At 34.4% G+C, this 24568-nt stretch overlaps 5 protein-coding genes across 13 annotated transcripts; 2 read left to right on the top strand and 3 right to left on the bottom strand.

Annotated features, from left to right (window-relative positions):
* Positions 1 to 98: 98 nt before the first annotated feature.
* LOC145962070 (uncharacterized) lies at positions 99 to 3751 on the bottom strand. 5 transcript variants are annotated; one of them, XM_083082868.1, is made up of 8 exons: positions 3194 to 3751; positions 2186 to 2774; positions 1705 to 1960; positions 1462 to 1625; positions 1127 to 1249; positions 846 to 1053; positions 525 to 763; positions 99 to 189 (listed from the first exon to the last, which is right to left on the bottom strand). In XM_083082868.1, the coding sequence occupies exons 1-8, from the start codon at positions 3622 to 3624 to the stop codon at positions 181 to 183; spliced, it is 2019 nt and encodes a 672-aa protein (XP_082938994.1). In that variant the 5' UTR covers positions 3625 to 3751; the 3' UTR covers positions 99 to 180. The 5 variants fall into 5 exon arrangements, with proteins under 5 accessions (XP_082938994.1, XP_082938998.1, XP_082938999.1 ...); XM_083082872.1 differs by having other exon boundaries at positions 1795 to 1960; XM_083082873.1 differs by having other exon boundaries at positions 1864 to 1960.
* Positions 3752 to 3912: 161 nt separating this feature from the next.
* LOC145962061 (uncharacterized) lies at positions 3913 to 11399 on the top strand. 3 transcript variants are annotated; one of them, XM_083082845.1, is made up of 10 exons: positions 3913 to 3952; positions 4027 to 4057; positions 4409 to 4726; positions 4853 to 4981; positions 5470 to 5635; positions 5782 to 5963; positions 6034 to 6411; positions 6800 to 6905; positions 8067 to 8185; positions 8481 to 11399. In XM_083082845.1, exons 3-10 carry the CDS (start codon positions 4430 to 4432, stop codon positions 10737 to 10739), a joined length of 3636 nt encoding a protein of 1211 aa, XP_082938971.1. In that variant the 5' UTR covers positions 3913 to 3952; positions 4027 to 4057; positions 4409 to 4429; the 3' UTR covers positions 10740 to 11399. The 3 variants fall into 3 exon arrangements, with proteins under 3 accessions (XP_082938971.1, XP_082938972.1, XP_082938970.1); XM_083082846.1 differs by having other exon boundaries at positions 3921 to 4057; positions 5785 to 5963; XM_083082844.1 differs by having other exon boundaries at positions 3921 to 4057.
* LOC145962071 (ADP-dependent glucokinase) lies at positions 11394 to 15044 on the bottom strand. Its single transcript, XM_083082874.1, has 5 exons — positions 14539 to 15044; positions 13882 to 14169; positions 13665 to 13801; positions 13134 to 13582; positions 11394 to 12889 (listed from the first exon to the last, which is right to left on the bottom strand). Exons 1-5 carry the CDS (start codon positions 14958 to 14960, stop codon positions 12647 to 12649), a joined length of 1539 nt encoding a protein of 512 aa, XP_082939000.1. The 5' UTR covers positions 14961 to 15044; the 3' UTR covers positions 11394 to 12646.
* On the top strand, positions 14562 to 24431 carry LOC145962067 (calpain-7). 3 transcript variants are annotated; one of them, XM_083082862.1, is made up of 13 exons: positions 14562 to 14960; positions 20270 to 20538; positions 20631 to 20794; positions 20902 to 21115; positions 21198 to 21520; positions 21705 to 21837; positions 22223 to 22413; positions 22568 to 22795; positions 22962 to 23206; positions 23321 to 23529; positions 23615 to 23823; positions 23933 to 24162; positions 24263 to 24431. In XM_083082862.1, exons 2-13 carry the CDS (start codon positions 20346 to 20348, stop codon positions 24402 to 24404), a joined length of 2481 nt encoding a protein of 826 aa, XP_082938988.1. In that variant the 5' UTR covers positions 14562 to 14960; positions 20270 to 20345; the 3' UTR covers positions 24405 to 24431. The 3 variants fall into 3 exon arrangements, with proteins under 3 accessions (XP_082938988.1, XP_082938986.1, XP_082938987.1); XM_083082860.1 differs by lacking the exon at positions 14562 to 14960 and adding an exon at positions 19906 to 20141; XM_083082861.1 differs by lacking the exon at positions 14562 to 14960 and adding an exon at positions 19906 to 20141 and having other exon boundaries at positions 20230 to 20538.
* Positions 15440 to 19806, bottom strand: LOC145962065 (uncharacterized). Its single transcript, XM_083082857.1, has 4 exons — positions 19595 to 19806; positions 19021 to 19323; positions 18286 to 18942; positions 15440 to 18212 (listed from the first exon to the last, which is right to left on the bottom strand). Exons 2-4 carry the CDS (start codon positions 19273 to 19275, stop codon positions 16431 to 16433), a joined length of 2694 nt encoding a protein of 897 aa, XP_082938983.1. The 5' UTR covers positions 19276 to 19323; positions 19595 to 19806; the 3' UTR covers positions 15440 to 16430.
* Positions 24432 to 24568: the final 137 nt, after the last annotated feature.

The raw sequence follows: 24568 nt of genomic DNA, 5'->3' as shown, positions 1-24568 counted from the left end.
TATCGAACTGCCAATCGACGCCAGCCACGAAAACACCCGAAGGGCTTGATGTCGACGTCAATGATAGATGCTGGCGCTACCATCGAAAGTGGAAATGCCATAGTTGCAGCTCCCTTTATCGATCAAATTCCCGTGTGACTAATAGTTGCGCGCAAGCGGCAAACGTTGTTTTTTCTTTCATCAAAGTTTCTGTTTGTGATATACATTTTATTTAAATTTTAAGATATCTTAAAGATTTTATATATACATGGAAATATTCAATATTATATGTATTTAAAAATATTCAAATTATTGCGACTGATTGTATTTCAAATTTTTATAGAAAGAAAAACAACTTTAGGAATTTGATGAAGGATATGTTACTAAGGTCTTAAAGGAGCAAAAATAGAAATTGTATGCCTTATGTTACACGAGAAATATTAGGAAAATTGACAATGGAATGCGCGCAAGATGCAGATTATTTATCGCAGTGTCTAGATTTACTCCGTTTATTTATTTATATATATATTCGCCCACGGCCTTACGATATACGTATTCAGGTATCTGTTGGTGAATAGAAACACCAGAATGTGCTTGGCCACATACGCGAAGACGAGCAAACACGACACATATTGGATCCATGCCCATTTCAATTCCTCCCACACACTCGGCTGATAGTGAATAAAGTTTTCCACATAAAATAATTCACCGATGACGGCCACCGCTTCGTCACTAGAGAAACCGCTCCGCCACGTTACTCGTTCGTTGGTGATTCTGGCTGAAACTGTCGAGCGAATATATCGTCTGTATAATTTCTTTGCGTCTTTATAGCATTCGAATTTTTTGAAAAACATCAATGTACGCACACTTTCGGTTGAAATTGTGCAATAGCAATTCGGATAGAGAATAATCGGACAATTCAACGCTGTGGTTGTACGTTTCGTAGAGACCCTCGCTGCGTAAGAGTCCCTTTTGCCGTAGCTCCAAATCACCGAAAAATCGTATTTCTTGAACTTCGTGACTTAACACCTGATCAAATACACCGATAGACTCTATCGTCGCTTGAATGAGGTGCTGCATTAAAAAAAAAACTGTCAAGTTCGAAGAAGGAAACTTATGAGTAGCATATACTCATATACAATTTTACCTTTAATTGAAAATTGAAGAATAACAAGAGTCTCAGAGATTTTACTGGTTTATCCGTGTAAAAATAAGCTTCAAATTTCAACGAATCCTTTTGTCCATCGCCGTTTAGATCGTTCTCTCGTATCTGCAAACAAATATAATATGATAATATAATAATTAGACATAAATATATAAACAGTATCTAAACAAATAATATAAATAACTAATTCAAAATTAAATAATCGTATTTAACGTTAAATGTCGAAGCTAAAAGCTGAACAAAATATTTATGTAAGTAGCACTGCACACAAATCAAGTTTTGTATTTCTAATGTCGCTCATTAGGTAAAGATACAACCTTGATTAGTGTACAATGATCTTTGATTTCGTTTTCCTTGTACGTCGTAAAAGTAGAACACACGATAGGCTGTTCGTAAGGATCTACTTCTGCAAGAAGTAAATACTTGTACTCGAAGTGCACGTCCGGCGTTTCCGCATGCATCCGATTTCTCATCCAGATGCCTGAAATTTTAATATATCAAAGATTATTATCGCACGCGATTTTCCAACGCGGTGATGTGAAAGTCGGGATGATTTTTACCCCCGGCATTATAGATTATAAAAAGCGGCGTAAGCAAGGATAGCACAATAAACATAAAGACGACAATCGAGGCGCAGGAGTATATTCTACTTTTATATTTATAAGTGACAGAGCTCGAAAATATTTCAATCGCTGCCATTATGATGCCACGCTCGTTACCGCGGCAACGTCCACAGGTGCGAAAACTATATAGAAGCAGGTGAACAACAGCTGATGATATGTACAAGGATATGTCCTCACCGATGCATTTCCCCTTCTAAAGAACGCGACTTGAAAAGAGAAAGAATATTATTTTGTAAAAATAAAATATTTTCTTTGACGTATATTTTTTTAAATATCCATTTAAATTTTTGCAAAAACGATTAAAAATATTTTGAAGAATATTTCATTTCTTATGAATCGCCAGTAAATTAATTATTCTTCCCAAAAAAGAGAAAATAAAAATACATTTATGTATCCTTTCTGAAAGTACATGACATACCTCCGCGTTTGCGCGCCGACGTCTAATAGTGATTCGCCATCTGACTGCTGTATTTGATTGTAAATTGCAATCTTTCGAATCTTCCGCTAATTCCGAGGATTTCTCCTCCGCGGATTCTTCAATATACACCAACGACTTGCCGTCCACGCCAAAATTTTCAACGATGTTTTTCGGTTTCGTGAGATCGAGAGAGCCCCGTTTCACTTGAAACGGTGATACAATGTATTTCCGGTTCCGTCCAAGAATAAATTTACCTTGATCTTTTACGGTGGATGGATTTTGCGCTTGCCTCGAGATATCTTCTTTTTTTGATTTGTCATTTATTTCGCTCTTAATAATAGATTCGTGACGAACAGAATTGTCTTGGATTGAAACATCGTCCTGACCAATTACGGAAGACGTCGGGGTCCTGGAGGAAATGTCAGTTCTCGTGCTGGACGCCACAGAAATGTCCTCCGCGAACGACAATTTGCTTCGCGGAAAATTCGGCGGATTCTTGGACGGTTTCTCGAATTCCCTTAAGTTCGGATGGAGAGCATTGAATTGATTCGGAATTCCCTGTTTCCAAACCGAAGATTTTGCTTGACAACTAAAACGAATATTTTATAAGCTCTCTAAAATTTGTATTCCAAATAAGTTAATTCTTATAATTTTATAATTTTTATTATTAATTTTATAATTATTATTAATTTTATAATTTTTATAATTTTATAATTTTATAATTTCATGTAACATATATATATTTTAAATAATTAAAATAATATTGATGAAAAATATTAATTTTTATAGCAATTTAAATAAATTAGTTTATGTATAAATGTTATCAAAATAAATATATCAAATTTTGATTTAAACTTATCTTAAGTTAAATAGCCCATATATTAGGAATGTAATTATTGGGAATAATTATTATATCAGATATTTTATGTGCTACATGTTATGCAAATTAAGATATGATATTCCAAAAATTAAAACTAAATTATCGCGAAATAAATTATTTTGTCCAACCTTAAATCTTGATTTTTATTTGTATTAGAACGCAGAGCTTTATTCGCCGCAGAATCATATACAGTTCTGTCCATCCTCATCGAGGTGAGATACGTTCCTCGTGTGATAGTAGGATTATTCCCGCCAAACGTAGATAAGGACGAGGATTGCGAAATATCATCCGGCATCAGTGACGCGTCATCGAGTCTGCGTCGATTCGCGAGATCAGCTGGGATCGCGAAAAGCGCGAGCGGCACGCGCTTCACGACGAGCTTCTCGACGATGTAATCGTACTCATCGGGATCGTACTTGTCGATGATTTCTCTTACGTTTGATTCGCGTCTGAAGCAGCAGAATAGTGCTTTTAAACGCTGCGCTATCCCATTCGGTCCGGCATCGTGGTTTATTCGTTCCTCCTCTTCGATGGTAGAATCCACAGAATTGTCGGACATTTTAAACTTTCGCGCGATTTTTCATCGATAATTTTATTCGAGAGCTATCCATTTCGGGTACAAAAATTCATTTCGAGCGACATTCATGTGCGATTGCTTATTCGAAAAATCAACGATAAGATTGCTGCAATTCGTCTCTTGTTTTTATTTATCGAGGTTTATTCTCGCAATTCAAAAGAGAGAATTTTTAAACTCTAATGGCGAGTTTACAATAACGCGATATTTGTTGAGTGCCTCGGAGTTTTCCGAACTAGATAATATATTGTTCATGCGAGCCGACGCCATCATCACGTTATCTTCATTCTTGGTTCATTCGCGAAATATTGCGGTATGTTGAGTGCTTTGGCTATTTTTTAGCAATTATTGACACGCCGAGATTTTAACGAATTGAATTTGACTTAGAATTTGACAAATCAGGAATCTCTCAATCGAGGTAAATAGCAGGATAATATTCCCAATGATGTTGAATGATGTCGTTCGTTTCGACGAGAGGATAATAATGGCTGCAATATCTGAAACTGTCGTGTTTTCGTGTTTAATGCCTGTCGCGAGAAAGTTTCGAAAATTTATGTATCAAAGATTTAAACATAAAGTCACAATTTACAAAGTCGAGCGAAATCACGTGTCTTGAAATGACTTCTTAATTACAGTCTTGGTTTAGACATTCTTTAATTTTCATGATAAATAAAATTTCATTGATAAATAAAATATATCAAGCCCCTAATTTTTATTATATATAACACATAACAAATAGCATAGTAAATGATAAATTTATATTAAACAGGACTTTGAGAAGCAAGGACTAATGGAATCGGAATCCAGACGCAAGGGCCCTAGGAGCCCCAGCGCTGATTCAGACGATTCCTCGCATACCAGAAGAAGAAGGAAGTATGATCGATCACCATCTCCAAGACGAAGCAGATATCGCAGATCGCGGTCTAGAGATAGAAGATCTCGTTCAAGTTCTAGAGATAGAAGAAGGAAGGACTCCAGTAGATCGCAAGACAATTGGAAACAACAACCTCCATCTCAGTCCCAGAGTTCTGTACCAAATCCAAGCAATTCTACCGGTTATGTTTCAGCTGTACATAATCAATACCAGGTATAAATAGCTTTATAGATTGCTGGACTTATATGAATAGCAGTGAGATATGAAACTATATCTTGTTAATATACTTGTATCGATTGATTTTATATTATATACTATTGTTTTATCTTTCTTTTACAGGCACCTCCACCAAACACGAGTCAACCACCACCACCTATATCTGCTTACAATCAGGGATATAACAACTATGGTTACAACTATGGTACGGGTTACGACTACAGTTATCAGCAGCCTGCTGGCTATCGAAGTGTAAGTTTTATTTGAAATAAGATTAATATAATCAATGTCCTAGTTTTATTAAGAAGATAAAAGAAGGATTAATTATATATGATGTCAAAACATATAAACATTGGAAAACTATATGTATGCAAATATTCAGGCAAAGCATGTCCTCTTGTGAATTCTAAAAATTATGCACACATTTGCAAAACATTTTGAAAATAATCGTGCTATCGGTTATGATTTATATTTGGTAACATTCTTATCCGTTTGGAATGTTACAATTATATTTCCCTAAACCATGAATGTGAATTCCTGAGTAAGTATATAATATCCGCGTTATTTATTTTATTTACACCAACATTGGAAACCTATAATATTGGCCAGATTGTTATACATCTCTTCAAGACTTCATGTATTAGCCAAAGTCCTCATTTGAGTACCATCCATTAAAGGTAAGGGTCGATAAGAATGCTGTTGAACCACTCGAGATTGGTTGGTCGTATTTATTCTGTTAGGATTATCCACCACCCAACTGGCAAGGAAGTCAAGTATCATATAACAGTCAGCAAGCACCACCGCCTCCATCATTGACACCTCAACAAGAATCATCGAGGCCAATTGACAGTAGCTCATCTGGTTTAGTGACATCTTTAACAAGACCTGAAGATGTTAAAAAAGAAGGTATGCAATGTTGCTTTTATTTTATAAATATCCAAATTAATATTCTATATTGACTTGATGAACATACTAATCTTTGCATGTTTTATAATAAAGAAGTCAATATCTTTTTACACAATTTTTAAACTTTCTTTAAATTGAACATTTAGCAGCAATCGCAGCTGAAGTAAAACAACAGAAAGCGACATTGGCTAAGCAGCGAGAGGAATATGTTTTAAAATCTGCTACGCTGCAACGTGAACTGGAAATTTTGCGTCAACAGTGCGACGAGATAGGCAAGGAGGGTGGACGTGAAAATAACCGAATTATAAAAGAAAATCAGAAATTGCAGGTAAATAATATATATGATTTTGTTGATGTATTTTTTATAATATTAATATTAATCTGAATTAAACATACAGGTCGAAATACAAAATAAAATGAAATCTATTCATAATGTCATTGATATGCTCACTGGCATTATTGGTGACGAAGTTACTGTGGATGACCTGAAGAGCAAGTTTAAGTTAGAATTAAGTAAGCGTTCGAGAAGTCCGAAAGAAGATTTTCCGAAAGGAAAGTCTCCTTCGCCTGATAGATCATCGGCTTCCGATACAGATAAGGAATCCAAAGTGGAAAGAGATATTAAAGAGAGAAGATCATCGGAGGATAAACCAATGTATAATTTCGTTCACTACGATCCCGAAATGCATTGGTGTAAAGTCTGCGATATCTTTCCTAAGACAGCAAAGGAATATTTAAATCATCTACATAGCAATGAGCACAAAGAGGCTTGTTTAGTAAGTAATATTTTCTAGAATACAATCACATCATAAAACCATTCTAAAATGATTGAATGCTGAGAAAATAAATTTAGAGGTTCTTTTTGTAAATAATACTTGTTACTAGAACAGGTAAAAGAAAAAAAACATATATATTTCTTTTTATGTAATGAAAGAACAAATGGATTTAATTAAGGCTGTGTATATTTGTAGTTCAATCTATATTTATAACTGGATGATATATTACACAGTAATAATCACAACAAGCAGGTACTTGGTACATACTGTAATTTTTTATGTACCATATATATATCAATATTTATAAAAGAAAAGAACCAGTACCGAGTTTCTTGCATTTGATGTTAAAAGCCCGTTTTTACTATTTATATTCTATTCTTTACAATAGGAACACAAGATTGTTGATATGCCATGGCATGATCGAAATGCTGAAGGGATAGAGAAAGAAGTACCCTTTTATCCTGGACTTCCGACGAAAAGAACACCTATCAAAGGTAAGCTCAATTACAGTGGACAATTACTAATAGAACATAATTCCGTAGCTTGTGCACAGAATAACTGTGGTGTTAGGTATGTATTGAAGAAGTCGACAATTATAAGTTGCTTGAAAATTTGTTTGCCCTAAGTAAGTTAAGACATTCGCGATATCGTCGAACGTAACGTTATCAAAACGTTAAAGATAATTTTAATTTGTGTTATATAATATGTGTGTGAAAAACATATCGTGTAAGAGTCTATCGATAGTTTTGTTGGCAGCAAGTTTTCTAGTAACATTGCAAACACCACAGCGATGCATTGGACTTTAGCTGGATTCAAGAAGCACATTTTTTGAGCAACTTTCAGTCAATGTCACTTATTATTGTGTCACTACATGTCTCTAATTTTATTTTTTGCAAATATATTTTACACTATTTAGGTGTGTTCACAACTATCTTCAGGACATAGATCTATATATATGTCAAGATCTTATAGTGGAGTGTATTACTCAGTAAAAAGTAATGACATATGAGATTATAATATATCATTTGTAAAATATTTTGTGTTGTTGCTTAAAAACTGAAATGTATGTATATATATGTGTAAGTTTGGTGAAATTATGCGAAGAAAAAGTTATCACTATGATTTATAATGAACATATATGTATTATCTTTTTTTGAATATTATATTAATTTATTTATATAACTAATTGTATCAACTGTTTGTAAAATATACTGCAAGCAATCTTTTAGATATAAACTATGTTAATAGGATTAAAATATAATATAAAAAAAATTGAAAGAATATTTAAATCTTAGGAATAAAATTAAAAATAATTGTTGCAGTATATTCATATGAAAATATGATGTATATTAATTTATCTAGATATATATACTTATATGCATTATTATTTGTAATAATGTAGATAATACTTTTGTGAGAAAAATAAAACTGATTTTTTCTTCCTTCCTTTTGTTTTTCCACAGATCATCGTGGGACTATGCAAGGAAATTTAATATAATCTGTACCTTTTATGAAACACATCTTTTAATATATTATTTTTGTTTTCAGTGACATGAATGTTTCGTGGCAGAATATAAGGTCATTCTTTATGAACTTACAATGCTTACCTGCTTCAAAGCTTAAATAATGCTAACTGTAGGAATATTTGATTATAGGGCTACAATTCTTCAGCGCCTCGACAGCTTGGTATTGCAAACTCTGTGAATCCTGGATAGGAGATCTTCATTGTGCCAGTGTACACCTGAAGTCTAAACGTCACTCTGAAAATTTTTCTGTAAGTGATCTAAATACATGAGGTTAAACAATATAATATTAAGGATTAACATAAAAATTTTCATACTTGCAAAATAAATGATCATATTTGCAAAATAAACTTGAGAACACAAAATTACAATTACAAATTATTTTCCAAATATAACTTTTATTAATCGAAATAGTCAAAGAATTAATATCTTAAAATCTTATAATAAAAATGATAATAAGAATTCTTATAATAAAAAATAATTAATCTTGCACCAACCTGACATGTTTAATATAAATAATTTATTTGAATAATGTGTTGTTTATAGCGTTTTGTGGAGCAAAATCCACATTGGGAAACGGATTGGATGGCCGATCGAGAGAAAGCGTTCTCTGAAGAAAAGCATAAGCAAATACAATTAGAGTTGCAAAAGCAAAAAGACGATGATCCACCGACAAAGTCAAAGAAGTCTAAGAAGAACAAGAAAAAGTCGAAGAAAGCCAAGAAACGCAGAAACAGGAGCAGTGCTAGTGATACGTCCAGCGAGTCGGAAAACTCCGATACCGAATCTGATCAGGATACTACCAAGAGTATACGCGTAACGATGCGAAATAAGATGAAGGCTTCGACACAGGCGATCCTTAATGAAGAAATAGATTATCAGCGTATAAAGTTGAAGGGACACAATTGGTCGAAGGCGCCACAAGTGAATCAATCACCGCTGCCCGAGCAACATCCGTCAGAGGCTGATGACAGGCAGCTTTTAAATTCGATCAGAGATAAACTGAAGGCCAAGCAGGAAGAGGAAATGAAGAGTCGCAAAGTAAATCAAGAAAAGACGATGGAGGAAGAGGAGGAAGACTTACAACAAGAAAGTTATTCGAAGAAATCGGAGGATTTGGAGGCTTGGGGACCAAAGGAACCGCCTAAACCATTCTGGATAAAGAAGGAAGAAGAGAAGCAATCACAGCAGTCAATCACGAATAAACCAATCGAGTTACCGAAACCGGAGGAGATGCCGAAACCGCATATGGGATTTTGGACGAAACAACAGGTAAATATGACGGTGAAGCCGCCTGAAAGTAAATCAATGGATAAAGAGGATGAAAGGGATCGCGATAGAGATCGCTACAAGGACGATCGCGATCGCAAGTACAGTAGCAGATACGAGAGAAGAAGCCGGCGAGACAGGGATCGTGACAGGGATAGAGAAAGAGATAGGGATCGAGATCGTGATTACTATGACGATCGCCGAAAAAGAGATAGGGACAGAGATAGCAACGATTCTCCGAGACGTGACAGAAGTTGGCGCGACAGTAGTCCAAAGAGGAACTATGATAAGTATAACAAGGACAGACGGGGAGATGACAATTCGTCGAATGACGAATCCAAGTTTGAAAAGAAATCGAGTGAGTCCAAATCGAAGAAAGGCAGTGTTTTGAGCAAGAAATCCGCGCCACAGGTAGCGGCCAAGGGCAAGTTACCCTTCATCGGCAGGTTACCTTTGTTCAAGAAGAAGACCGAAGAGCCCAAGTTGCCGGAGAAAGATATTACTCCGTTACCCTATCAACAGAGCAAATTCGAGGATACGCCAAAAGTACCCAACGAGATCATCAATCCGCCGGGTGTCGTGCATATCACCAAGCTAGCTACTCCTTTGAATTTAAATAATAATGGCAGCGCAACGATGCCATTAACAAACAAGACCATTAATCAGCCTATGAAAATTTTAGTAGCACCTCCGCCGCCCGTGTTAAACGAGAGCAAACCCACGCCACAAGTGGTCGATATGGAAATAGATGATCAATCCGAGGAAACTGTTATAGAGGAACAGCCGATAGTGGAGCAACAGAAGCAGCAACAGCAAACGTCAAGCGTGTCGAAATTGCCGCTACCGCCGCATCCACCACCGCCATTGAATAGACCACCGCCCAGCTTTACTCCAAATCAGCAACAACAATCAGTCGTGCACAATAGACCTCCGCCGACGCCAGTACAAAGTACACCTCCACAATTTACACCGAATCGACCGCCTCCACCATTTATGTCGAATCCACCGCCGTTTGTTCAGACGCCACCGAGATTCCCTCCTCGTCAGGCTGTACCACCGCCTGCTGCTTTCATGACTACTCAGCCGCCACCAATACCGAGCGCCGCGGGTTTCGTGCAAAACCATCCACAAAATCCACCTCCACCGCCGCCACCATTACCGTCGACATTAGATTCGAGCGTGACGGCTACACCGTCACATTCCGATGTATCCGACATACCGGAACCATCTGAGAAACGTTCGGCTGACCCAAGCATTCCGTTGCCAGATGATCTGCAGGAGGCTCTAAACATAATCTTCCCTAAAGAGGAGACAGCAGAGACCAAACAGCAGCAACAGCAGCAGCAGAATCAGCAAGAGTCTAGTCTCATGTATTCATCGATGTACAGTATGTTAGGTTGCGTTGGATACGGACCTGAGTACATGGATCAGCCGCCACCCGAAATTATGCAGGAGGCGGAAGCTGAAGCAGATACTCAACCCGGACCTGATGATCTTCGCATGCTGGGCATCGACGAGGGAGATACGATCTTATAAATCATGCTCGCAAAGCTTTCCTTATCGGTGGTAAAGAAAATTCACGAGACTTGTATTAATGAAGAGATTCTTTTACTAATAATTCACACGAGGATTTCCTACTCCACATTAGAAAAAGTAGATTCGTTATCGTTGATCTGTCATTTCTCACTCGTCTCGATCATGTTGTACGATAAATACTTCATCAATAACTATCAATTACATAACTATCTTAAAAACAAATATGTGATAAAAAAAATAAACAAAAAAAGCAAAATGGTTACAACAAAAGATCCTGAAATACTATAAGTACAAGTGATGCGCACGGTCTGTAAAGATTACTTAACGATATGCAGTAAAACTTAACGAATATTGTCCATTAGATAGTAATATTTGTTATTTCATTAGCATTTCGTGATTTTTCTCGTAATATATGAATTTTCTTTTTAGTATCATAACATTATTCGCGAGTTAATGTCAGCGAACATTAGGAATAATTAATATGTAATTGCTGTCTTAAGTTTCAGTCGTATATTAACAAAATGTATTTCAAAAAACACTCGTTGAAAATCTGCAAGTAATCTGGACAATCTAGCGTTATCAGATGTTATAAATTCGTTATGTACATCAAAGGACGAGAAATGTAATATTAATAAAAAGAAAACACACACAATGTCATCATCCATCGTGTATCAATGTATATTAAATATTATTCTTTGATATTTGCAAATTGGTAACTTTCAAATTTGCGCCGTATATACACATAATTCCAAACGTAAAACAAACATTGTTGACATGTCAATTGGGATTTTTATATGTGAAACTCATAAGGACATAAACAAATTAACCGCACTATACTGCAGATGTGAAGTTATCTTACAAATTAAATATATGAAGGTAATATAAACATTTTGAATAATTAAAACCCAATAATAGTATAAAAAATTGTTACAATTAACAAAACATACATAATTTCATCATGTTTATATCATTGAATCTAGATATTTTATTGTAGCAATTTTTATGCATTAGTGCGGATTAGTTTCGCTAATAGAGACTCTTGAATATTAGAATGTAAAGTTATTAATGACTACATATGACTTTTTTCGTAATTAAACATTTTTTTTTATAAATAATCACTTTCTCTCTCTTCGTTACTCTCTTTAAACTTTTTTTTAAAAGAGAAAAGAGTTTTTCTTACTTTAATCTTACAGTCAGTTTCTTAAGATAATATCACATTACATTTCGTTTTTTTAAAGTCGCACAATATATTGTATCTAAGAATCTCTATTGGTGCATAATTGTTGAAACTATTGCTGTCGAAATACATGTTATTAAATTATTAAATATTAATTTCTATTCCGAATTTTCAGTACTTTCAAAAACTTTAACAATGATCATCTCGTTAATTGTATTTTTATGAAAACATTTAATCGACCACAGCGTACTGCGACTAGCTTATAATATTAGATAGTACTGGACAGTACTAATATACAACTTTCGATTAAAATTTTCAAATGCGAAGTAACAAAAATTAGATTACAAATGCGAGAGTAACAATATAATGTTCATAAACATCGATATTAGTACCAAAATCGCTATTATTAATCGTAATATAGGCAAAGTGTTATAATACGATAAAATGCACACATACAAGTGCTTAGAATTAAATAATGCTTTACATCCTTCAATAGTGTATAACAGTCATATGAGTGTCCAGTCTCTAATTTTCAGTTGAGTGGAATGTAAAAATCATTGTGGAATAAGCGTCAATCATTTACACGATCTTCGCATGCTACAAATGTGAATAAAGGCCTACTTTAGGATTTTGATTCGCGCGTTTACATATACACGGTGGGGGAGGAGGAATATGATTCGTGATACGGTCACTACTTAAAAACTTAACGTTGTATCGATAAATTCGTATTTCAGATTTGAAGTACTAGGCCTGCGCTGGAAATATTGTCTCCGCCACCAGCTGTCTGACTAGCTTCTGTGCAAACTAATACAGGCGCGACGCACACCTGAATAGGAATATCTTCCTGCTCCATCTTCAATATCTCATCCCAACAAGATACCGGTTTGTCGATGTTCAATGGTATTCGCGTACCATCAACAATAGATGTCGAGAAACTATCGTCCATGATTAGCGTCGCTTTATTCACATCGACCTGCATCAAAATGGAAGCATTTCAAAATCATCAAACATGGGATAATCTTGATATAACGTAATATACTTTAATATATTTTAAGTAGTACAAGTGCTAAAATATCTAACAACACGATTTCTAATCTTTTTCGAAAGAGAAAGTGGATTTGATAACTGTAGCTTTGTAAGTTAGATAAATATTTGCAAATAGTTTCTATAAATTCTTTATTTCGCTTCATATTTATATGAATTCTTATGATACTTACATTACTTGATGCGCATACATGCCTATGTGCAGTTAGCGACGCTTTAGCCGCAGCAGCCATTGTATTTTTCCAGATGGAATTTTTGACAGTGAATATAGCTTGGTACGCCAGCGTGTGCACGTGAATCCTCGTGAGCTCCCTAGCGTTCGCGATCGACTTGCTTCTCAAACGTATGAGCTTGAATAACGTTCTCATCTGATCTAACACCGTCGCGACTCGCGGAGTTGAATCGGCGACCAGTGAAATGTTGCCGTAATACATAGTATTGTACAAATTCGCTATTTCCTGCTCATTCATTCCCAAACTATCAGCGAACGGAACCACCAGATCGCACAGTTCGAAGAGCAATTTATCCTCAGCGAATGAAGCCATCTCAAAGTGAATTTTGGTAGAACTCAACCGTTCCAACATTTGTTTTTTCACATTCAATAGCAAATTCTTCCGCTCACCTGGAAAGTACGCATGAAACATGTTTAATGCGAACTCGTGAATGGAAAAGAAACTGTAATAGAATTGTAACAGAAAAATTACCTTCCTGAAATGGATAATTGTCCATCATTTGGAGGCCACTGATTACTAGTAAATCGGGGTCATAGGTCCCCAAGACTTTGTCAAAGGCATTGAATGAGCTAATCAATGGATTGTTCATATCGTTGTGGATAATGTATCTAGGAAAAAGCACATGAAAAAAATAGAGTGCATTCTGCAATTTATTTGAATGTATATATTTATCCATCAATATACATACCTGTTTGCTCTCGCACTAGAATAAGGACCCCACACCTCGCCATGTTTATATTCCAAAATGAGATGAATATCGTCGCGTTTTACCTCGCCGCCTACAACATTTATCACCTGTGGAATCATCTGATGTAAGGACTTGGTCAACTTTGCCGCGAAGGTTACATCGCATCCCTCTCGCGCGAATCGCATCGCCATAACTGCAGCATTTCCTCCGATTGTCGAATAAGACGAAGAAAACGAACGCGCCTTCGACACCAGCTCGTCGAATAGAGTTCTATTTGCCATGTAACGCCTGCAAAAAAAAGTTTGTTTTTCAGCTAGATACATCAAGATTATAACGATATACAATATATAATATAATTTATGACTAATGCAAAAAAGAAACATTTATTTAATTTTGAAATGAGTTTATAAAATAAGTTTAGATTGATTCTATCCATTCAACAACTGCCCTCGCAGAGACCACATTTTTTCTCCAATTAATTGCAATTTATATCTATAGATAATATTAACGTAATATAATAATTTTATTAATATATCGAGATATATTTCAATAATCAATATACTCAATTATTAAATGCGTGACTTTAATATACTTCTATATTTTTATATACAAGACATTCTGTTAAAATAAAAGAGGAATTGTCAGGATAGAGCTTACTCGGCTGCAGCCCCATGGCGAAAATAATAGGCGAAGCTCTTGAGCAATTCGAGCTCGGTGTTGATCTCGTCAAAGTGTTCAGGCCGACCGACCTCGTCCGAGTACTTTAGCAGGTATCTCGCGTCGATGAAGACGTCGGTGCACACGCCATAACCTATAGCGACTTTCGGCTTCCTAGTAATGACGTGTTTATTTTCAAGTTTCTCGAGGCCGTGCAACAGGGTTAACAGTCGTTTTTGCAGGACATTCTCGTGGTTACGATAATAAATCGCCGCGAGTACAATTACCACGGTGAAAAGGGTCCCGAATCTTAACCCTCTCTTGTACCCCATACTGCATAAGTATCGTTTACATGCGGACACCACAGTCCCACAGACCACACCACCACGCACAACGCACAACTGATAACTGATCGTGTACATGTATGTATGATATCACATGGGAGATAAAGATATACATAGAGATATCTACCTAAAGTATCCGATAACTTTGTAATTCTCGTATTTTTATATCAATTTGAGGTGAATTTCCTGAACATGTGTCAGGAAATAAAAAAATTCGTATAAAAAAAATTCTATTTTTATTATTTACTCTATATTTATTATTTTTTTATTTACATTTATTTAATCATTTCTCTCTCCTCTTTATTTCATTCTTTTTTTAAATTAATCATTTGATATAGAATATTATACCAGAACTAAAACTTAAATAAACTTATCAAATTTTGTGATGGGTTTTTAAATTATTTAGTGAACAATAAAAAAAAGAATATTCATTTGATAAAATATTGTGATAAAATATTGTCTCTCTCTCTCTCTCCCCCCCCCCCCTTTATATAAATATCTCTTTAATAATGATAGAATAATATAATTTCTTTTTATTACAATGATTTATTTTAAAAAAATGATGTATATAACTTATATTTTGTATACTACATAATCCTTCTATTAAATATTTTTCTCTCTACTAAGTACACATATGTAATGTATAAAAAAGTCTATATTGTAAAAATTTGTTTACATAAAGGCCCATATTCTGAATCCTCTTTTATCGATAAAAGTGCCTCTAAAAGTGGCTCATAGCCAATCAAAAGGCTTATAAGCCACTTTTAGAGGCACTTTTATCGTTAAAAGAGGATTCAAAATATGGACCATAGTAAATATTTTCACACATACACACACACATACACACATGTGTATTTGTTCAAAAATATCTTATAGCTACATAGGTATAAAATTTGTAGTTTATGTATCACACCAAGCAAGAAGTATAAAATTTAAAATATAAATATCAAAATTTTGCAATAAACTATTCAAATAAAAGAGAAAATATTGTACAATTATACTTCGCGCGATATATATATATAATACATATAAAAAATGCTTGAAAAATATTACATTAGCTAAAATATATATCATAAAGAGTGTATAGACAAAATTATAAATGTAACTAGTAATATAATTATAAATATAATTAAAACAATATTAAAATATCAGTTATAATACAAATAATTTTTTATAATAATTGCAATAACATTGTATAAGAGAAAAACCTAAAATACTTTTTGATTCATCCACAGTAAACACATCTCTTTCATTACTTCAATCATCTCAATAGCTATGAGATTATAATTTTCTTCTATAGGAACTTCTATAGAATCAATAATTTGATGAAATTTAAGAAGCTACACATAACAAAGTTTTATACTTGATATAATACTCATAAATAGAGCTAGAGATTTAGATTCATCTAAATAATATAGATTCAGCTCAGAAAAGATATTTGACGTGATAATCTGTATGAAATTTTTCTTTCATTAGCTTTCCAGAATCTACATTCTAGTCTCTCGAGAGGAAAGACTAATTCGGTTCTTTAGAAATTCTTCATATTTCTCACTCCTTGTTCTTTGTGTGAAGACGCATGTGTTTTTTCAGGTTGTCCAATCGATTGCATCGACGATCGCAATAGTCGCACTTGTAGGGCATCAGATTGCTGTGCACAACCACGTGGCCGTTCAGATGACTGATCTGCTTGAAGCGCTTGCCACAAATGGTGCAGGCATACGGACGCTCGTTCATGTGCGCGGACGAGATGTGCGTCTGCAGATTTGTCTTCCTGACGAACGTGGCCTTGCACACATCGCATTCAAACGGTCGTACATTCGCGTGGATCGCCAGATGCGACTTGAGCACGTTCTTGTGCTTGAAATTCTTCTCACACAGATGACACTGGAACGGTCGTTCATCGTTGTGTACCTTTTTGTGCACCGACAGATGCGCCAGCTGCTTGAACATCTTGGCGCAGATCTCACACTGATAAGTACGACCATCCTCGTGCGCGGCGCTTACATGACGGCGCAGAGTGTCCGCCAGAGTGTACCGTTTGCCGCAGATTTTGCAGCAATACGGACGTTCGTTGGTGTGCGTCAGCAGATGACCGTTGAGATTGCGCTTCTCCAGGAAACGCGCACCGCATACGTCGCATTGATATGGTTTCTCACCATTGTGCACGTACATGTGCTTCTTCAACGAGTTCGACAAGCTGAAGCGTTTCGAGCACACGGTACACTGGAAGCGGCGCTCGCCTGTATGGACTAGCATGTGCGATTTTACGTGGCCAGCCTGCTTGAAACGTTTGCCGCACACCTTGCAGTCGTATTGACGTTCCTGAGTGTGTGTAAATATATGTCGTTCCAGCACGCTCTTCGTCGTAAATACCTTTTTGCAGTTATCGCATTCAAATAGACGATAAACGTCACGAATCTTGGATGTCGTCGTCGTCGTCGTTATTGTTGTGTCACCTTTATGCGAATGCGCGTGTTGCTTCAGCGAGTCTAGCGAATCGAATTTTACGCCGCACACCGTGCACTGGAACGAGCGATAGTCGTGATGCGTCAACGAGTGCTGGCTAAGGTGGCCTAGCTGCTTGAAACTCTTGCTGCACACATCGCACACATACGGTCGTTCGTTCGTATGCGATCGCATGTGCCTCTCCAGCACGCTGGGAAAGCTAAACTTTTGCTCGCAATATGTACACTGTAAAGTAGATTGCGATTTCGACAAGCTCCGACTCTCCGCAGACAACTTTCGTCTACCAGTATGACTCGAGATCTTGGCAGTCTTGTTATAGGAATTTTTCGTATCATCTAATAATGCGTCGCAACCTTCGTCCGTTGTCTCGGGATCAGAAATTTCGTTATATGTCCGAATCTCGGATCTCTCCTCATTGGATACGGTCGTTACCGTGTCAGCAGTAGTGCTTCTGGTATTTCTCCTAACTGGTACCTCCTCTTCCTCATCAGCTTTAATCAATTTATCTTGTCCATGCGACTGCTTCATGTGCTTCGAGTATAATCTTGGGACACTGAATGTTTTATTGCACAACTTGCATCGGAGAACTCGTTGCGCTTTATGAGTTCTCATGTGATTCTTCAAATGTCCCAGCTTCATGTATCGCTTTTGGCAGTATTTGCACTTAAGATATTGTGTATTGTCATCGATCTTTAATTCATTTTTTTCTGCTTCAATTTTATCTCTATTTGAATCTGTTGCATGCACATTGCTCGTGACAGATTCATTCTTTATATTGACAAAACTAAACCCATTTACGTCGTCGTTTTTCGAAAATGTTTTTTGACTGCATGTATCTTGTATGTTATCATTTTCTTCACAATACTGAAACATTCAAAATAATAATTAATTATAATAATATGTTGATAATAATAACATTATACATTAATATTATTACATTGGTACTATCCGATGTCCTTTGTGTGTCTTTTGTATCTACATCTTTATTTTTTTCATGTGACAAATATTCAATCCATTCTTCCTCTGTCCACAGACTCTCTGTATCCTTTTCTACACCAAAGTTTTGAAAGTTTTCACGTACGTCTCGTCCGAATAATACATCGCATGGAACTTTACCATTCTGACTGCGGTACGTTGAATTGTGAAGAATCTGTATAAAGTTCAGTCCTTCACACCAGGTCTTGGTAGGATTCTTCTTCATCCAAGATTCAAGCAAGCTTTTAAAATCCCTGCAGCTAACTTCACACTTAGGTACATCCCCGTGCAATATGAGGGAATCATTCCATAGTAAACGCAGCTCATGTACAACTTGTTCAGCAAACTTACGTCCATTACCACTCTGTAATACTCGTGGTGCTCCTATGATCGCCAATACGTCTAATAAATTCTTCGCAACTTCTTCAGCTGTATTATTGCAGAGAGCTCTTAATACAACAAACTTGGATGGCTGATTTTCGTAAACAAGAAAATATTTATAGTGGAATGTCGGTTCTACTGTCATTTCTATTATATCAATGCGACCTCTATTATACAATCTCTCAGAACCCTCAGTCAATTTTTTAGGTGACTGATTTAAAGGGCTTGTTTGACAAGGCTGAAAACAGTGTATAATTTAAGCCCATTATATATTAGAACTATATACAAACATGAAAAGTTAAAAATTAAGACTTACATCCAAATGGCTACTTTCTTGCTTGATTTCCTTATCCTTCTCTTTAGAGGAAACTTGCAAGTGCACGACTGTATTTTGTACATGTTGTGAGTTTAATGCACTTTCAAAGAATTCTGTTTCCTGTTTTACAAATACAAAACTGCGTTGATTTCGTTCACCTGGCAGCAAATGATCCAAGGAACTCCGCACATATGCATTTTGTGGCATCCATTCTACACTTAACGGCATTTCTTTATTCATTCTTATTTTTGTCATGTGTCGTGTTCAACGTTGTTTCCCTTTGTTACTCGATACTACTATTTCCTACAATTTATGCAATTTATTCAACGAGCCGATTTGATAAAAAAGAACCGGCATATCTTATAAATCTTAATCAGAAAATTTATTTTGCATATTTATTGCAAAATATAAGAGTTTAATTGAAAAATTTTTATTCTTTCGCATATTATCTCCACTTTTTCTGCACGTCAATAAACTTCTTAATTAGAAAGATCAGCAAGCCGGCATAATAGAAATGTTAATTGATTCTCGAGCGAATCATTAACCTGTAATATGTCACGCAACTCCAACTTACATTAATTCCTAGAATTACATTCGTCTGATAAAATCACACAAATAATTGCCCCGTATTCTTTCACACATTTTCCACTTTATTTTGACAAATAGATCACGATACGTTCGATTTTATGTTTAAAGCTCGGATATGTCAATTTTTAGCGGTTGTTGGCATAGTATGGAAATTTATTGTCATTGGGTCTGTTCTTTTTAGATGCACTGCTGCACTAGTGCAATAAGTTGGAAAGAGACAAACATACTTTCTTTCACTCTAACTAATTGCACTAGTGCAGCAGTGCAGCTAAAAAGAACAGGCCCTATATCTCAAGGCACGTTTTCATGACATTCCGTCATGAAAGTTGATTAGCTAGAGAGGTAACTAGCATTGTTATGCCTTTGACACTGTGCTTTGACAGCACTCATTTGTACATTTTCCTCCCTCTCTTTTCATGTTTATATACTCTTATCAGAGAGAAACCTCTCTTATATTATAACTGTTGATTAAAAATTACATATTTGTTGTTGATTTCACATAATTTTACGAAATTCGGATTTCATATCTTCATGTATGTGAATATAATCTTTTTTTATTTTACAGAGTTTGGTATTTTGTTTTGTGTTCTTATATATTGTAATTTTATAATTTCTACACAGGTAAAAAGTTTGTAAATTCTGAGAAATTTTGTGTATTTAGGCAATAAATCGATTTCATTGTCGATTGAATTTGGACTTTGGATCTTTTTAATCCTATCGCTACAAAAACTGCTAAAATGGCACAAACATTACATGATGCACTACTTGCTGCCAGCAGAGCTGTGCAATCTGACAGAAATAGCCAACATAAACAAGCCTTATATTATTATGATATTGCTATAAAACTTCTTACTAAATTGGAATTGAATGACATGTATAAAGAAAAGCTTTCAGATTATCGTGAAAGAATGTCATCAATACAACATCTTAGTAAGTTTAACGATGCTATAGAAATTTGCAACATATAAATTAATATATAAATCATATTATTTATATATAATAATAATTTATGATACTTTTAGTTTATGAAGAGGATCAAAATATGCATAAACTAGAACCTTTACATCAGTCTGAGTTACAGAGATGTAAATTTCTCATGAATCAAGCATTGGATGCGGATGAGGCAGGTTTAAAAGATATTGCAATAAAGTTATACACTGATGCTGCTGAACTTGGTCTTAGTGCAGTAAGTATAACTCTTTCGGTTATAATAACTATTATGTCAAATTGTTAAATTAATTCTTGCATATATTGATGTAATAATGTACTTCACCTTTATATGATATATTGCAGAAAACTGTTGATACAGATGTAAAAGCAAAATTAACAAATCTTGTTAGAGTTGCTGTCGAGCGGGCAGAATCATTAAAAGGAATAAAAGCTACTGAGGATAACAGTGTTATGAAAAGTCTTGCTGAACTACCATCTGTACCAGAAACTAATTTTCCAAACATTGAACAGTCAATACAACCCGAACAACCAGTGAATGAGCCATCACCTACTCCAGGTAATATAAATATATTATAGAGACAAAAAGCATATATGAGAGAGAAATTTCAATATATCTATTATTTCTGAATAAATTTTAGCAAGAAATGTTAAATCTTCACTTTATCGGGGAAGCAGTGCTAATCTTAAAGTAACTGGTGGTAATATCAATTATACTGAAGAGGAGAAGAGAGTATTACTTCATAGCTCTCACATAAATGATAATGAGTTTGTACCATTTATGAATATTGATCTTGCTGAAAAGTTTCAATATCATATTCCATTTACTGACAAGGATGGATTACTAGAACTAGCACCAAAGCAAAAACTTGATTTTGCTGGATGGCGTCGGCCGGAAGAATTATGTTCTGATCCTAAGATGGTCATTGGTCATCATGTTGATTATTTCAGCATAAAACAGACTGTTAGTAACATGGTTATTAATAATAGTGGCATAGTATAATATCAATATGTAATATGTATAAGCATTTTAAACATATTAAACATATATTTTTATAATATTAGTTTAAACTTAAGAATATTGCAGAGAATATATTTTTTAAATATGTAGCATATATTCGGTTTTAATGGTCTCCCATGTATTTTAGGTAGTCTCTGATTGTTCATTTGTTGCTTCGCTTGCTGTGAGTGCTCAATATGAGAAAATGTTTGGAAGAAGACTTATAACATCCATCATTTATCCCAAAAATAAACACAAAGAGCCCATATATAATCCGTTTGGTAATTATTCTTAGTTTATTAATTTGTAAGATGATAAAATATAAGTATTGTTAATGATATATATTTCCATTATGCTTAAAATGCCTACATTACATGAAGAAAGTACATATACATGCATAAACACTTCACACATTTCTATTATATTTTTGTTCACAGCTTATTTTTTATGCAAACACAGTTATAAATCTTTACACTAATGATATTATTATCTTTCTTCACATTGAATTTATGTAATTAAAAGATGCTTTTAAAGAGTATATAAATCATTTTTCATGCAAGAATTTATCCTATATAAATCTTATATAAATTTAAAAAAATGCATATGCTTCAATAGATTTTATTATATAATATATATTGGAAATGATAAACACACATGTAATATCAGGAAAATACATGGTGAAACTACACATCAATGGCATTCCACGTAAAGTAATAATAGATGATCTACTGCCTACAAGCCGATACAACCAATTACTCTGTTCCTACTCTAGCAATCGTGGGGAGTTATGGATTTCTTTGCTCGAAAAGGCTTATATGAAAGTAATGGGCGGTTACGATTTTCCTGGATCAAACAGTGTAAGTTCTCCTTAGTTTCTCCTTACAATTTTCAATTATTAATTATTAATTCTATAATTTATTAATTTTTTTATTTACTTTTTTTAATTTTTATTTACTTATTTACTTTTTTTATTTACTTTTTTTTACTACATTTTTATTTTTCTATATATAGAATATAGATTTACATGCCTTAACTGGCTGGATACCTGAAAGGTGGGCGATAAGACCAAACGAACCAGATTTTAATAAGGATAATCTCTTTGATACATTATTATTACGACTTCATAAGGGAGATGTACTAGTTACTGTAGCCACAGGACAATTATCAGATTTGGATGCAGATCGTACAGGCCTGGTACCAAGTCATGCATACGCCGTTCTTGACGTGAAAAAGATTAATGTAAGCAAAAAAGAAATAAAATTTCAGTTAATATCTACTTTTTAATATATTTTCTGACATAATACAGATACGTAATACAAATAACATTTCTATTTAAATATATTATGCATTTGTAATTAATTCAGAAAAAATGAAGCATTTAATTCAAATTGTACTAATGTTATAGGGAGAAAGATTTTTACAATTAAAAAATCCATGGTCCCATTTGCGATGGAAAGGCAATTATTCGGAACTCGATATAAAACACTGGACTCAAGATTTGAAGGAAAAATTGAATTACGATCCAGAATCTGCTTCAGAATTTGATAATGGCGTCTTTTGGATTGATTACGACAGTATATGTCGATTCTTTGATGTATTTTATTTAAACTGGAATCCAGGACTATTTAATTATACTTATTGCATACATCAGTATGTCATCTTTTTATTATATCTGCATTATGTATTACATAATCACTATCACTTTCTTCTCATATATAACAGCAATAGTGCTGTGTTCAGAGAATAATTCCATTTTTGTTACAGAATGTGGAAAGCTGGTATTGGACCTGTAAAAGACGCTTATAATATTGGTGATAATCCACAATTTTTATTGGACATACAGAATAGAGGAAGTGGCGCTATTTGGATACTTCTTACGAGGCATATTACAGATATAGCAGATTTCCGGCAAAATCAAGAATATATCACAGTTTTAATTTATCGTAATGACGGAAAAAGAGTATATTATCCACGTAAGCATACATTCAATTTTTTTCTTTCAATTTTCAATATTGTTAGTTATCAGTACGTGTGATAAATAAATGATAATCTGTTTAGATGATCCGCCGCCATATATTGATGGTGTGAAAATAAATAGCCCGCATTATTTGTGCAAAATTAAACTCGGAGAGCAAAGTGATACAAAATATACTTTAGTCATATCTCAGTACGAGAAAACGAATACAATCTACTACACCCTTCGTGCATATGGAACATGTCCATTCGTATTGAGAAAAATACCTCAATTGTATAAATATGAAGAGGAGGTATATACTTTTTTAATATTTTTCTAAAATTATATTTTCTAGATTCTTTCTCTAAATGTGAGTTTTTAAATTATACTTTTATATATCTACATATTATGATCTTGGGTAGGTAACAGGTCAATGGAAGGGCATTACAGCAGGAGGATGCAGTAATCATTCTACATATTTGAATAATCCACGATATCAAATAGTGCTTGAAAGCGCGAATAATAATAATAATTTATTAATTATTTTAAAAGGACCTAAGCAGTATCAAATAGGCTTTGATATCAATACTGTTGTATTAAACGACGTAAATGCAGCGACTGCATTTAAAACGAAAACTTCTGGACCATTTAGGTTCGTACCTTTTTTTAATATTTTGCACACGTTTCTATAAAAAGTATTTTTCAAACATATTTGTAACAAACTTGTGATTTATCTTTATTTCTATTTACAGATCCGGATTTGTGTATTTGGAACTAGAAGATGTACCAGCAGGAACATATCATATCATTCCCTCGACATACATACCTAGTCAGGAGGGACCATTCTTTTTAATCTGTAAATCTTCTTGTAAATTGCAGCTTCAACTTCTTTAACAAATTAAATAAATTATTAAGCTATAATTTTGTGTTGTATCTATTAATTATTTTCATTTTGTTTATAAATTTTTTTATTCAATTTTAATAATATAATTTATTTTTAATAAGTTTAATTTTGTCGACATTAATATATTTCAAATATATTTCGTTATCTTTTTCAA

The sequence above is a fragment of the Camponotus vicinus genome, unplaced genomic scaffold, assembly GCF_025532165.1.
Source record: "Camponotus vicinus isolate PSW18456_S1 unplaced genomic scaffold, iyCamVici1.0 SCAF_11, whole genome shotgun sequence".
Taxonomy (NCBI): domain Eukaryota; kingdom Metazoa; phylum Arthropoda; class Insecta; order Hymenoptera; family Formicidae; genus Camponotus; species Camponotus vicinus.
Note: the sequence above shows the minus strand (reverse complement) of the source record. Positions and strands in the feature narration are given on the sequence as shown.